Source organism: Stegostoma tigrinum, chromosome 5 (assembly GCF_030684315.1).
Source record: "Stegostoma tigrinum isolate sSteTig4 chromosome 5, sSteTig4.hap1, whole genome shotgun sequence".
In the NCBI taxonomy this organism is placed as follows: Eukaryota; Metazoa; Chordata; class Chondrichthyes; order Orectolobiformes; family Stegostomatidae; genus Stegostoma; species Stegostoma tigrinum.
The window spans coordinates 115627296-115642048 of record NC_081358.1 but is presented as its reverse complement, the minus strand read 5'-3'; the positions used below and the strand labels follow the sequence as shown (position 1 = coordinate 115642048).

At 40.2% G+C, this 14753-nt stretch overlaps 1 protein-coding gene across 1 annotated transcript in view; it reads right to left on the bottom strand.

Annotated features, from left to right (window-relative positions):
* napgb (N-ethylmaleimide-sensitive factor attachment protein, gamma b) overlaps window positions 1-14753 on the bottom strand; it is a 52303-nt gene continuing 37550 nt past the window's right edge. Inside the window, exons 10-12 of the mRNA XM_048529012.2 lie at window positions 14494-14573; window positions 4507-4636; window positions 1-1208 (exon numbers count right to left, since the gene is read on the bottom strand). Of these exons, the coding sequence (XP_048384969.1) occupies window positions 1065-1208; window positions 4507-4636; window positions 14494-14573 (354 nt within the window). The 3' untranslated portion in view covers window positions 1-1064. The remainder of the gene's footprint in view (window positions 1209-4506; window positions 4637-14493; window positions 14574-14753) is intronic.

The following is a 14753-nucleotide window of genomic DNA, read 5'->3' as shown; positions in this document are numbered from 1 at the left end:
TTCAGGTAAGCAGAATACTTTACTGTGGATTAAGTTCAAAACCTGTATACATAACAAAGCAGCTTTATCATGTTTACACTGTGAAACCATTGCCAAACAGAAAGAACATCAACAAGTATTTGTTGGCGTGCTAAATTTATTTTCTCAGCGGCAACAAGAACAGGAAATTACTATTTTGTTCCTTTTAAGATATTTAAGTTTTCAAGTGATTTGTATCAATATCTTCAGTTGCTTCCATTGTGTTGGTTTAAATTAAAATGACTAAGGTTGAAAATGCACTTAGAAAAAGCTTTTTGCAAGTTTGTAGTCAAGTCTCACAGAATATATTAACTGACCATTGCCTATACGTGCATATTTTTAATCACTTGAATTATGTATATACACACGATAAATCATAAATACTGAATCCTATTAAACATGTACAAATATTACAACTTTTAAGCATATATGCTCACATCATGGAATAAATGGAAAAGGAACACTTTGACGGTAGCAATATCCAGCCTTAATCATATATCATGCTTTTGTTAACTGTGTGCAATAGTCTTTCAATGTTATTCAGTAAATTAATTCTGGATATATTATTAAACTTCTCCCATTTTATAGTATTTCCAAATTTCTATTTCATTGCTCAAATTCTTAACCCTCCATAAACAATTCTGTTGTTGTGCTGGTATAATAAATAAACTGTATTGATTCGGGATCATATGATATTTGAGCAGAAGTCTTTAAAAAAGAAAATGTTCTTTATAGCAAGATTTCTTTATACAGATTTAAAACCAAATTAAATTGCACATTTAAGATTACATTTCCAAAACAAAAAAGCACACCTACGATTATCTAACATCTATACATAATGCAGAATTAGCCAAATCTAAATGCTGTCATGTGACTAATGCTTCACAATATCATTTTTTAATCAACCTGGTTCTTGGACCATTCCTATGCAAATCAGAATCTCATCAGTTATAGGTTGGCAGCTAAAGTCAAGAGTCTGGATTGTTTTGCTTCACTTCTAAACAATTCAATTGACCTGAAAAAAAATACAAGTGATCTGTCCAGAGCTAGCACAATCCAGAGGAATACTCATCGTCCTCTTCATTAACAGTTGCACTTTGTATGGGCTCTCCAGCTTCTTGCTGTGACTCAGGTGACTTCTTTTTTGTTCCTCCTCCAGGAACTCTCAAACTTAAAGAGAGTTTGGCATACTAGAAAAATACATTAAATAACTTCAGTTACAGAAAATATTCAAATGCTTAATATAGTGATGAAAGTGTTGTTTCCAAAATGCATACTTTTTTTCCATTAGATATTGTAATTGAGAGCTCATTATAAAAGTCTGTGATGCAACAAGGAGGTCTGAATAATGCTAGTTACGGCTGGCTATTTTTGGTAGACATGTACCTGTATGTACTTACTAACATGTACTTCCCTACCATTACTCCATATTCCTGGAAATATTTTCCCTCCAAATAATGATCAGATAATGATAATTAATTTATCACTAATTTTAGAGGTTGTGATTGAATCTGCCTCAGGCAGTGCATTTCTGATCCTAACCATATGCTGTTTTAAAAAAAGACTTCACATCAATATTGTTTATTTTGCCAATCATTTTAAATTGGTGTCCTAAGGTTCTGCCAAAAGGAACAATTTGTCCTAGTCTACTCTGTCCAGCCCTCTAAAAATACAAAAACAAAAATTGCTGCAAAAGCTCAGCAGGTCTGGCAGCACGTACGGTGAGAAATCAGCATTGGCATTTTGGGTCAAGTGACCCTTCCTCTGATTGTAACCAACAGCATCAATTGATGGACCATCACATACAAACTCATACCAATGAGAAAACCAAAGAATGTGGATCCTGGAAATCAGAAACAAAGACAGAAATTGCTGGAAAAAAACGTGGTAGGTCTAACAGCATCTGTGGAGAGAAAACAGAGTTAATATTTTGGATTCAGCGCCCTTCTTCAGCTGCCAGACCTGCTGAATTTTCTTCTGCAATTTCTGTTTTTGTTTCACATCAATGAAAATTGATTTGGTTCTTCTACCCAGATCAATCCAGAAGTCACATGACACCAGGTTGTAGTCCAACAGGTTTATTTTGAAATCATAAGCTTTCAAAGAGCTGCCCCTGATATCCTGTCCTGTATGGGTACAGCCAGTCCATTTTCAAATGTTTATAGTTCATGATAGCACCCCACCTAGTTATTATCTCTCTCTTTTGGCTGATCGTCAGCAATCTTTATGTTTGCCCATCCCTTTTCTTTCCCTAAGCACTGTCTCCATGTACTCCACTCTGCCCCCGCCCCAAGCGTGCTGGTAACCAAATCTGGATGTTTATTCTTGATGGCATCCAGCAAGAAGGAAGTGCTCTGTTGGATCAGATGGTATTTCATGAATACAATCGACAATCTGGGTGGTATCTGGAATGAAGTTATCATCCTAAACTAAACATCTGAACAAACTTGTTGCGGGTTTCTCCAGCACAATTTTTGTGTTTCAGATTTCCAGTACCTGCAGTTCCTTATATTCACTTCAGTTTGACTTGTGGCATAGAACTCCACCATAAAATTTGCACCAGGAAAGGCAAGCGCATTATCACAGAAATCAAAAACACATTAAGAGATGTTGGTAGGCATCACCTTGAATGTATTGGGAACTGTCACTATCTTTGAAAACATTTATTTTCTCAATCTTTTCTCCAAGGAGAACAGCCCAAACTTCTGCAATCGAGCCAATCGAATGAAGTTCCTCCTCCCCGACACTATTCTCAGAAATCTCTCCTTGCCCTCTACTGCTTTTACATTTGCTCTGTTATATGATGCCTAAAGATAAACACAATACTCCAGACAGGCTTTTTAATATAGGTTCATCATAATTTCCTTTCTTTTGCATTCTGCACTGCTATTTATAAAGCCCAGGATCTCTCACTTTTTATCCTGTCCTACGATCTTCAGTGATTTGTACATATTTGTATGTAAAAGGCAGGGCATTCTGCACAATTTGATAGAAAGAACAAGGAGCAGCAATATAAACTACAGCGTCCAATTAAAAAATTGGTTGAAAATATAAAAATACTTTGATTTTTTCATTTGTACACTAATCTTATTGCTTAACTACTTCATTTATTCTATATAGTCATTTTGGGAGCATTGTAAAGTGTGAATGTGCTGGCAATGCCAAAATTTGTTGCCCATCTTATGGTGAGCCACGTTCTTCAACATTGCAGTCAATGTGGTGTTGATACATCCACTGTGCAATTAAGAACAGATTCCTATGAAAAAATTAAAGATTGGCAATATAGTCCAAGTAAGGATGGTGTGCGACTTGGAGATGACCTTGCAGGTGGTGATATTTTCATGCTGAACTTAATTCTGAACTTTTTGTTTCAAGAAAGAGGACCACTACCGAGACAAAATAACTGCAACTGTTTAAAAAAGAAATCTGGATGTATCACCTTAAGGTGGTAAGGAAATTTTGAACAGATTAGGGAGTTCTCTGATGTGACTACAAATATAACAAGGAGCTTAACAGCATGTCACCTCCTGCAGGTTATGTCCCAAACACTAGATATATTTTGTGTTTATCCTTGAAAGAATACACAAGGACACTAAGCCAGCAGACGGCCAGTTCCAACTCTATTGAAGTAGACAAATAGGATTGAAAGATTTCATGTGAACTAAGCTAAGTTTAAGTGTTAATATATTGTGAAGGTCACAGTTGAAGAATTATCCCCTAGCTAACCCTGAGTTGCTGAACACAAGTTTAAAAAAAAATCCAGTCCAAAACCACCAGTCAATATTACTGGTAACGTCCACTGCAGCGGTGTTGCAATGCTCAACTATTCACTTTCTACAAATAATTCAAAGGCTGATCCATTTGTGTCTTGTTTTAAACTTTCATCTCTTAGATGCACACATATTTCTATGTTACAATAATATTTCTTCTCGTGTCCTAATTCTTTTTGCTAATTTAGGAAAGCCTCGTTAAATTAACATTGTTAAAAACAATGTTCATTTGGGATTGGGAGAAGATATCCACTAATGGGAACAAGTCCTTATTAAATTAACAATGCTGCAATCAACCAAGGGAGTGGTGAATAAAGAAGGGGAACCAGTTCGTGGATCTTCACCTAGAGGCACCTCTTTGGGAACCACAAGGAATTGCGGAACCACATCCAGGATCTGATCACAACACTAGTGGGTCACAGAGGCAGCATAAGAAATCAGCATTTTAATTCTGATATCAGGATAAATGAGTGTTGTGAATCTTTATGGTTGTGGAACATACATATTGAAGACTGATTACCATCATAAAGGAATCAAGGTATATAGAGAGAGGGGGATATATCTGAAAGTGTACTTGAAGTGATAGATCAATCACAATTTTATTGACTGACGAAGCAGGCTTGAGGGGTTGAGTAGCCTACTCTAGTTCAATTTCGTATGTGCTTACACTCATATAAAAATACTGGCAGTCAAGAAAGTAGTGGTTAACCAAGCTTACATCATTATCCATGTATTTGAAGAGAGGCGAATTACAGATAGCAGAAACTTGATCCTGATCTTGTTGATCAAATCCCTCCAGTAGTTGCTCCAAAGCAGTGCAGTCTTCACTGCCATTAAATCCTGGGATGCTACGCACAAAAAGAACCATGTCAGAAACTGCATCAGTAATTTATCCAATATGAGCTGAATTTTGTGGAATAAATATAAACACATCTATTCAGCTTCTTAGTTTTTTTTATTTAAACTTGGAACAATAAAATACAATAATTTATCCACGTTGGTGTGTTCGTCGAGCTGGGAGATTTGATAGCAGACATTTCGTCCCCTTACTTGGTGACACCCTGAGTGCTGTGGAGCCTCCTGTGAAGCACCATTGTCTTGTTCCGATTCAAATTTATATGATTCGGTTTTTGCTACTTCTGGTAGGTGCTGGTTCCGGCTGTGCAGGGTAGTTAGAAAGCACAGCCAGAACTGGCACCTACTGGAAGCAGAGAAAATCAGACCATATAAATTCGAACCAGCACAAGATAACAATGTTTAACAGGAGGATCCACAGCACTGAGGATGCCACCTAGTAAGGGGATAAAACAGCTGCTGGCAAACCTCCCAGCTCGGCGAACACACCAACATCTACAACCAGCACCCGAGCTACAAATCTTCATTCAAACCCTGAATAGTTTATCTAGGCCACATTTCCCAGGTGCCATATACATGAATACTGTGTATTTTAACATTTGTCCCATAATCAACATGAACTCCACCCTCAAGTTACTGAAACTGCAGATTTCTATGCTAAAATTAAAGGGCATCCATAGTTAAGAATAGTAATTGTTAGAAGGCAGATTTACAACTTTGATCATGAATCACTTTAAGAGGTTGTCATGATTGGGATCAGGTTGACCTCGTTAACTACGAGGTTCTTGATTAGGGTTGTTAACCTGGGCTGACCAATATGAGAAAGGTTAGAATCTCCTCAGTTGAGGACTGACTCTGAGCTGGCTGGCCACAGCCAGTAAATTGTGCTATACTATACTAAATAAAGGGTGACTTGATAATGGGACCTGGCCATCGTGCAATTATTACAGAGATATATCATGGAAATACAATGATCCCAAATCTTGCCAACTTGGTTCCATTATGGAGAGATTCCCACAAATTTGTTCACAAGCACTACAAATTCTTATTGCTTGCTGTAAACTCGTGTACAGCAAGAAACAAAGATATAAAAACGTTATCAGCGAATAATGGCTTTAGAAAAATGTTTTTTTCCCAATTTGGATGTAAAATTGGCACATAGTGAATGAGAAAGTTACTTTCCAATGCACAAAATTCTTCCACCGGAGTTCACAGAACAAAAGATTCAAACTCTGAAGATTTCTTTTCTAGTCACAATGTCACTTTTACTTCGTTTAAAGTTAAAGTTAATAACCTTAAAAATATTTTCTAAGTCAAGAGAACATATTTTCCAAATCAATGCAAAATAAAAATGATTTGGTGAAAAGTCACTCCTCTTCATGCGGCTGGAATAGAAAAAGTTTCACCCCTTTTCTCTTATCTCACAACCAAATGATAGAAATGAAGGCGTTATTAGGATTTTACACAATTAGTATACTTCAACAGTGAGGATGATATTTATAATAAAAGACGACAGTACTATTATTGGATTAAAAGATGACAACATTGCACAATACAAAATGGGGACAAAATATTTCGTATTTTAAACATGTTAAAAACGTTAATTTTTTTTTAACAGAAGAGAATTTTATGAAGTTTAGTATTTAAATTTGCAGAACAAATACTGGGCTCTCATTATAAAGAGCAACAAGGATATAAATTATTATTATTATAATTAAATGGTTATAAACAGGGTTTACATAAATTATTAACACACATGGATTTAAGCAACTGAAAACTGCTGACTACAAGAATACATCTTTGAAGTTTGAGAAGATTTGTAGCTCCAGTTGTAGATGAGGTTGTAGACATGCTCACTGAGCTGGTGGGTTTGTTGCATTTTGTCACCCTGCTAGGTAACATTATCAGGGCAGCTCTAGTTAAGTGTAGGTGTTCTATCCTGCTTATTATTTATATGCCTCAGTTTGCTGGGGTGGCTGGCATTACTTCCGGTTCTGTTTCTGTGGTTTGTACACAGAATCTAATTCAATATGTTTGTTGATAGAGTTCCAGATAGAATACCAGGCCTCCAGGAATTCCCTGGTGTGTCTCTGTTTGGTTTGTGAGATTATGGATGTGTTGTCCCAGTCGAATTCATGTCCCTCACTGTCAGTGAGTAGCGAGATGTGAGAATTGGTTGTGTCGCTTGGTGGCTAGTTGGTGTTCATGTATCCGTATTGTCTGTTTTCTTCCAGTTGGGCCTATATAATGTTTCTCACAGCCCTTGCATAGTATTTTGTTTATTACCCATGCTTTGCTGGTTTTAGGTATGGGATCCTTTACATTCGTCAGAAGCTGACATAGGATGGTTGTCGGTTTGTAGGCCACTCTGATACCTAGGGGTCTTAGTCGTCTTGTGGTCATCTCTGAAATGTCCTTGATGTATGGTACAGTGATTAGTGAGTCTGATCGTGTTGTGCCTTCCTGTTATGGTCTGTCTCGGAGGTAACAACAGATTGTGCTTTTTGGGTATCCATTCCTTTTGAAGACTCTGTGTGGGTGCTCCTGTTCTGCTTTGCTTGGTCCCAGGTTGCTGCAATGTGTTGTGGCTCATTTAAATAGCGTCCTGATGCAGCTCCATTTGTGGGAGCTGGGATGGTTGCTAGTGTAATGGGGTGGCATGGTGCCTCAGTGGTTAACACTGCTACCTCACCACACCAGGGACCCGGGTTCAATTCTACCCTTGGCTGTGTGGAGTTTGCACATTCTACCTGTGTCTGCGTGGGTTTTCTCTGGGTGCTCCGGTTTCTTCCCACAGTCCAAAGATGTGCAGGTTAGGTGGATTGCCATGCTAAATTGCCCATAATGTTCAGGGATGTGTAGATTAGGTGGGTTATAGGGGATGGGTCTGGGTGGGATACTCTGAGGGTCAGTGTGGACTTGTTGGGCCGAAGGGCCTGTTTCACACAGTAGGGATTCTGTGATCTGTGACTGAGTAACTAGTCCATGTGTGTGGTCTTTCTATGTATGCTAGTCTGAAGTACCCCATTGTTTTTGTGTTATACCATTATGTCCAGGAAGGGTAGTCGGTTGTTGCTCCCTTGTTCTTTCACGAATTTTATCGTGGTAAGGGTGTTGTTATTGTGACGGTGGGTTTCTTCTAGTTTTGTGCATTTAATAATCATGAAGGAGTCACCTACAAAGCAGACCCGAAATTTGGGTTGTATAGTGGGGAGTGCTGTCCGTTCCAACCTTTGCATTACTGCTTCTGTAATCCATCCTGATCCTGGATGTGAGTTTGCTCGCTGAGCTGGAAGGTTAGTTTTCAGACGTTTCGTCACCATTCTAGGTAACATCATCAGTGAGCCTCCGACGAAGCGCTGGTGTTATGTCCTGCTTTCTATTTATCTGGTTAGGTTTCCTTGGGTTGGTGATGTCATTTCCTGCATTGGTGATGTCATTTCCTGTTCTTTTTCTCAGGGGATGGTAGATTGGCTCCAAATCAATGTGGTTGTTGATGGAGTTCCGGTTGGAATGCCATGCTTCTAGGAATTCTCGTGCGTGTCTCTGTTTGGCTTGTCCTAGGATGGATGTGTTGTCCCAATCAAAGTGGTGTCCTTCCTCATCTGTGTGTAAGGAGACGAGTGACAGTGAATCATGTTGTTTTGTGGCTAGTTGATGTTCATGTATCCTGGTGGCTAGCTTTCTGCCAGTTTGTCCAATGTAGTGTTTGTCACAGTTCTTGCAAGGTATTTTGTAGATGACGTTTATTTTGTTTGTTGTCTGTACAGGGTCTTTTAAGTTCATTAGCTGCTGTTTTAGTGTGTTGGTGGGTTTGTGGGCTACCCTGACGCCAAGAGTAGTCTGGCAGTCAACCTGGCCAAAGAAACACTGACTACACTATTAGGAGAACTGAAGACACATACACCAGACACCACCAACCTCATCAGCAAGGACATCATCAAGCTAGTGGACCTATGCCTCACCACCCACTTCACTTTCAATAACAAAACCTACAGACAAACCAACGGAACACCCATGGGATCTCGGATATCAGGGTTCTTAGCAGAGGCAGTAATGCAGAGACTTGAACAAACAGCTCTGCCAATCATCCAACCCAAACTTTGGGTCCGCTATGTGGATGACACCTTTGTCATCATTAAACAAAACAAATTAGAGGAAACCTTCAAGACCATCAATAATACCCTTACTGGCATAACATTCACAAAAGAGGAGGAAAACAGCAAACTGCCATTCCTAGATGTCACAGTACAGCGAACAGCCAGTGGGGAACTTCAAACCAGCGTCTACAGGAAAACAACACATACGGACCAAATACTGAACTACAGGAGCAACCAAGCCAACACCCACAAACGAAGCTGCATTAGAACATTATTCCAACGAGCCACCACACACTGCAGCACAGAGGAACTACGAAGAGCAGAAGAAAATCAACTCTACAGCATATTCAAAAAGAATGGGTACCCTATGAACACAGTCCGCCGATTCCTCAGCAATAAACCCAAACAAACAGACAAAACGGGCCCAGAAACCATAACCACTCTCCCCTACATCAAAGACATTTCCGAAATGACTGCCAGACTACTCGGACCTCTTGGCATCAGGGTAGCCCACAAACCCACCAACACACTAAAACAGCAGCTAATGAACTTAAAAGACCCTATACAGACAACAAACAAAACAAACGTCATCTACAAAATACCTTGCAAGAACTGTGACAAACACTACATTGGACAAACTGACAGAAAGCTAGCCACCAGGATACATGAACATCAACTAGCCACAAAACGACATGACCCACTATCACGCGTATCCTTACATACAGATGAGGAAGGACACCACTTTGATTGGGACAACACATCCATCCTAGGACAAGCCAAACAGAGACACGCACAAGAATTCCTAGAAGCATGGCATTCCAACCGGAACTCCATCAACAACCACATTGATTTGGAGCCAATCTACCATCCCCTGAGAAAAAGAACAGGAAATGACATCACCAATGCAGGAAATGACATCACCAACCCAAGGAAACCTAACCAGATAAATAGAAAGCAGGACATAACACCAGCGCTTCGTCGGAGGCTCACTGATGATGTTACCTAGAATGGTGACGAAACGTCTGAAAACTAACCTTCCAGCTCAGCGAGCAAACTCACATCCAGAACCTCAACCTGAGCTACAAATCTTCTCAAAACTCGCTATCCATCCTGATAGCGGGGATCCCATTGGTGTTCTGTTGATTTGTTTGTATATGTTGTCGTTGAAGATGAAGTGGGCTCTGAGGCACAGATCTAGTAGTTTCAAGGTGGTGGCCTTATTGTCGCTGTTGGAGTCCTGGGTTGCCTGCCTACTTGATTTGTTCAACAGTGTGGCAATTCTTTCTTTGGCTAGATTGATGTTTATGGATGTAAATAGTGCTGCTACGTCAAAGGATATCATCTTCTCGTCCTCTTCTATCCTGGTGTCCTTGATGATGTTGAGGAATTCTATGCAAGAACTGTGTGAAACACTACACAGGCCAAACTGGAAGAAAATTGACAATACGGATACATGAACACTAACTAGCCACCAAGAGACACGACTAATGCTCACTTATGTCACTACGTAAGGGAAAGGGACACAAATTCAACTGGGACAACGGATCCATAATCACACAAGCCAAGAGAGACACGCCAGGGAATTCCTATCGGCCTGGTATTCCAAACCGAACTCCATCAACAAACACATCCATTTAAAAACCAATGAGAAACAGAACTGGAAGTAAAACCAACCACCGCAGGAAACTGAGGCATACAAATAACAAGCGGAACAGAATACTGGTGCTTCACCTGAGGGAAACTGATGAGGTTACCTAGCAGGGTAACAAAATGTTTGCAACCAAACCCGCTAGCTCGGTGAGCAGGTCTACGAACTCAAGAAACGTCTGTTCAGGTTTGCAGAATAATAGACTTTCACTTAAAGCAAATCTGGGCAAAAAATTTGGACATAAATCCAGAAGATTCTAATAATTAGAAATGGAACAGCTCTTTGTCACAAAGGGCAGGATTTTACTTAAAGTTCTGAAGCCCAATACAAGGACATGAATTCACATTTGCCAGTAGGAAAACCGTCACAGTCAGATTCCTGCAGGCCTTCAAGGCCTAGTAGGTCTGAAGCCTTGACGGATGTATAGGTAGTTGAATGTCCTTTCTGGTGACTTAGAATGGTTAAGGTCAGAAGTCATATGACACCAGGTTATAGTCCAAGAGGTTTATTTGAAATCATAAGCTTTTGGAGGACTGCTGCTTCGTCACTCCACCTGATGAAGGAGCAATGCTCCAAAAGCGTGAGATTGCAAATAAATCTGTTGGACTATGAACCGGTGTCATGTGACTTCTGACTTTGTCCACCCTAGTTCAACGTCAGCACCTCCACATTATAGAAGGGTTAAATTAAACAAAATAACGTAGCAGGAAGGAAAATCAGCAAGCTGCCAGATCAGACAAGAAAGTTTATTGGATCTACCTGAGCAGTCTTTCTTTCCCTGCTTTGGTATAGCACCCCCAATTCCAACGGTCACCTAATCTGCTGCAGTTGGTCTGCAGCATAGCCATTGCCACATGCAACAGTTTTAACACTTTTTATTTACATACTGTGTCACCAAATAACTCAACCAACCACTGAATTAGGTCTCCCCAGTGATATAATTTAGCATGATCATAGTTTACAGCAAAATGGCACTTTGTTGATATATCCACAAGACTAAATTGAAGATAACAAAGTGTAGTGCTGGATGAACACTGCAGGCCAAGCAGCATCATAGGAGCAGGAAAGCTGACGCCTCGGGCCTAGAAACCTTTTTTTTCTGAAGAAGGGTCCAGGCCCGAGGCGTCAGCTTTCCTGCTCCTATGATGCTGCTTGGCCTGCTGTGTTCATCCAGCTCTACACCTTGTTATCTCAGATTCTCCAGCATCTGCAGTTCCTATTATCTCTCAACTAATTTGAAACTAGCTCTACTGATTTCACAGAGTTGGAGAGGTGGTGGCATATGTCAAAATCCAGAATCCCAGGTTTAACGGGGACATTGTCTACATGATGGATGGAAACGTTTTCCACTTCAACCAGTTGAAATCCAAGAAAACAACACTGACTTCACTTGTGGAACTTCAAGACAGTCTTCAAGCCTCGCTTAATGCCTTCCCAAAAGTATTTCAAAGAATTGGCCTCAGCCTCAAAAAGACTCAAATCCTTTATCAACCTGTCACGGGTCATGTTCTGGTCCATTCCACCATTAAGATCAACGGAGAAATCCCCCAAACATGCAACATTTTCCCTACCTAGGAAGGTTCCTCTCATACAAGGCTGCCATCGAAGCGAAGATTTTAACACTGCATCTAATCTTCAGACATATAAGGAAGTGAGTCTTCAACAACCATGAATCATGCTGATGCTACGATCCTTATGTATAAGGCAGGTGTCCGTCTGACTCTTCCATATGGTTTCAAAAATGGCATATGTATAGACACCACCTGAAGACCTTTCGAGGAACATCAACGTTGTTTGACACTGATTCTCTGCATCAGCTGGGGAGACTGGCACACTAACATCAGCTTCCTTGAAGCAACCAACAGCACTAGTATGAAGGCCATGGTGATTTGAAATTGACTCTGCTTAGAATGCCTGAATTCTGACTACCAAAGCAAATCCATCTTCACCCAGCTGAAGGAAGGCACTCAAATGAGCGGAGAACGAAGGAAATGTTTTGAAGACTCCCTGAAGGCTTCCCTCAAAAAAGCATGCAACATAGATGTCAACCCATAGGAGACTCTTATTCAGAAGAAAACAACTTGGAGCAATCTCCTGTACAAGGGACACAATTCTTTGGGAACACCCGACGGCAGGAGGAAGTCCAGAAAATAAACCAGAGACACGAATGCCAATGATCTCAAGACCAAGGATTAATTACACCTTCCGGAAACATCTGCCAAATGTGTGGTCAGAGATGTAGCTCTAAGATCAGATTCATCAGCCACACAAGGAACTACAAACCCAAGACCAATGACATGGAATTAACTAGGTGGACAATCATGCTCATGAGAAAGTGATTGCTGCTGTCAACGATAAGCAGTCATCCTACCAACTCTTCAATACAGCTGTGAAACTTGGACGACATATAGATGCCATTTCAAGGCTGTTTGAGACAGTTTCTCCACATCAGCTGGGAAGACGAGGCATACGAACATCAGAATCCTTGAAGCAGCCAACTGCAGCAGCATCAAGGCCAAGAAAATTCAAAAACAATTCCACTGGATCAGCCATCTGCTTAGAATGCCTGAGTTCTGAGTGCCAAAGCAAATCATCTTCTCCCAGCTCAAAGAGACACTTAAATTAGGTGAGGACAAAGGCAGTTTCTTAAAGACTACCTTAAGGAAATACAACTAAGACTTCAATGCAAAAAAGGCCTTGTTCAGAAGAAAACAACTAGGAATAAGCTCCTGTATGAAGGAGCAGTGTTGACAAGAGGTAAGAAAAGATATACAGAATGGAATACCGGCAATTTCAAGGCCAAGGACCAATTCCAGCTCCCAGAAATACTTGCTAAATATGTGGTTGGAAATGCAGCTTTGGGATCAGGATCATTAGCCACAGAAGGACCCACAGGATTCATGACCAGTGATTCAAAACATCCAAGGTGGACAATCGTATGGATTAGTGAATGATTGTCAACGATAATGAATTCAGCACCTCAGGTTAATGTTCCGGGGACATGGATTCAAATCCAATCATGGCAGATGGTGAAACTTGAACATGTAAAAATCTGGAATGAAAAGCTAGACCAATGGTAACTGTAGTCAAATATCATAAAAACTCATCTGGTTTACTAATCCCCTTAGGGAAGGAAATGGGAGTCATTGAGTCCTACAGTACAGAGGCAGGCTCTTCAGCCCAAAACGGATCCATGCCAATCAAATTGTCCATCCATGCTAACCCCGTTTCCTTGTACTTGGCCCTACCTTTACTATCCATGTATTTGTCCAAATGCCTTTTAAATGTTGTTAACGTACCTGCCTCAACCACTTCCACTGGCAGCTCATTTCATATGCATACCATCCTGTGTGTTTAAAAAAAGTTGCCCCTCAGGTTCCCATGTACTCTTTCCCATCTTACCTTAAACTGATGCCCTCTAGCCCTCAATTGCCCAAACCTGGGAGAAAGACTGAGTGCATTCACCCATCCATGCCTCTGATAATTATATACACTTCGATAAGATCCCCTCTCGGTCTCCTACGCGCTAAAGAAAAAAAGTCCTAGTTTGTCCAATCTCTTCTTTAAACTCAATCCCTTGAGTCCTGGCAACATCCTTGTAAATTTCTTCTGCACGCTTTCCATTCTGCTGTCCTTACCTGGTCTGGCCTATGAGTAACTCCAGACCCACAGCAACATAGTTGACTCTTACCTATCCTCAGGGCAATTAGGAAAATGGGCATTTAATGCTGACAGAATCACGGCCATACACAGGTCGTGAATAATTTTTTAAAATACCTATCAGCTGTGACAACGTGTTTAAGGTGACAGTTCAAATTGGAAGAGTGTGTGCTAATTGTTAATCCAATAGATCACCGTGTTTGCATATTGTTTTTGGTAAGGTATTTTCTCATCCACAGAGGCTGCTTGAAATAATTTGTTAACAAAACAAGGACAAGCTGGAGCAGCTGTTAGTCTGGCAGCATGAGTGAAGGTATTCAAAGCTAATTCTGTTTCTTTCTTTACAGAAGCTGACAGACCTGCTGAGATTCTCCAGCACTACTATTTATTTCAGATTTCCAGAATCCGAAGGATTTTGCTTTTACATTTTGTTAACGCTTACCTGTAACTTTCCCGAACACACTTATCTGCAGCAACATAATCATTCCTATGTAGATGAACTAAGACTTGCGCAATTGTTTTCTAAAGCAAAAAAGTAATGCTGTTAAAAACTCATTAATGCAACATATACTTGAAGAAAGTGCTTTTAACTGTTTTCATTTCCTTTAGTAAGCTACATTTACAAGTTGAGACTTCTTTAAAAATGTATGCATGTTTCCCCTAAGATTTTCGTCATGCATATTTTCATTACAAACAAAATCC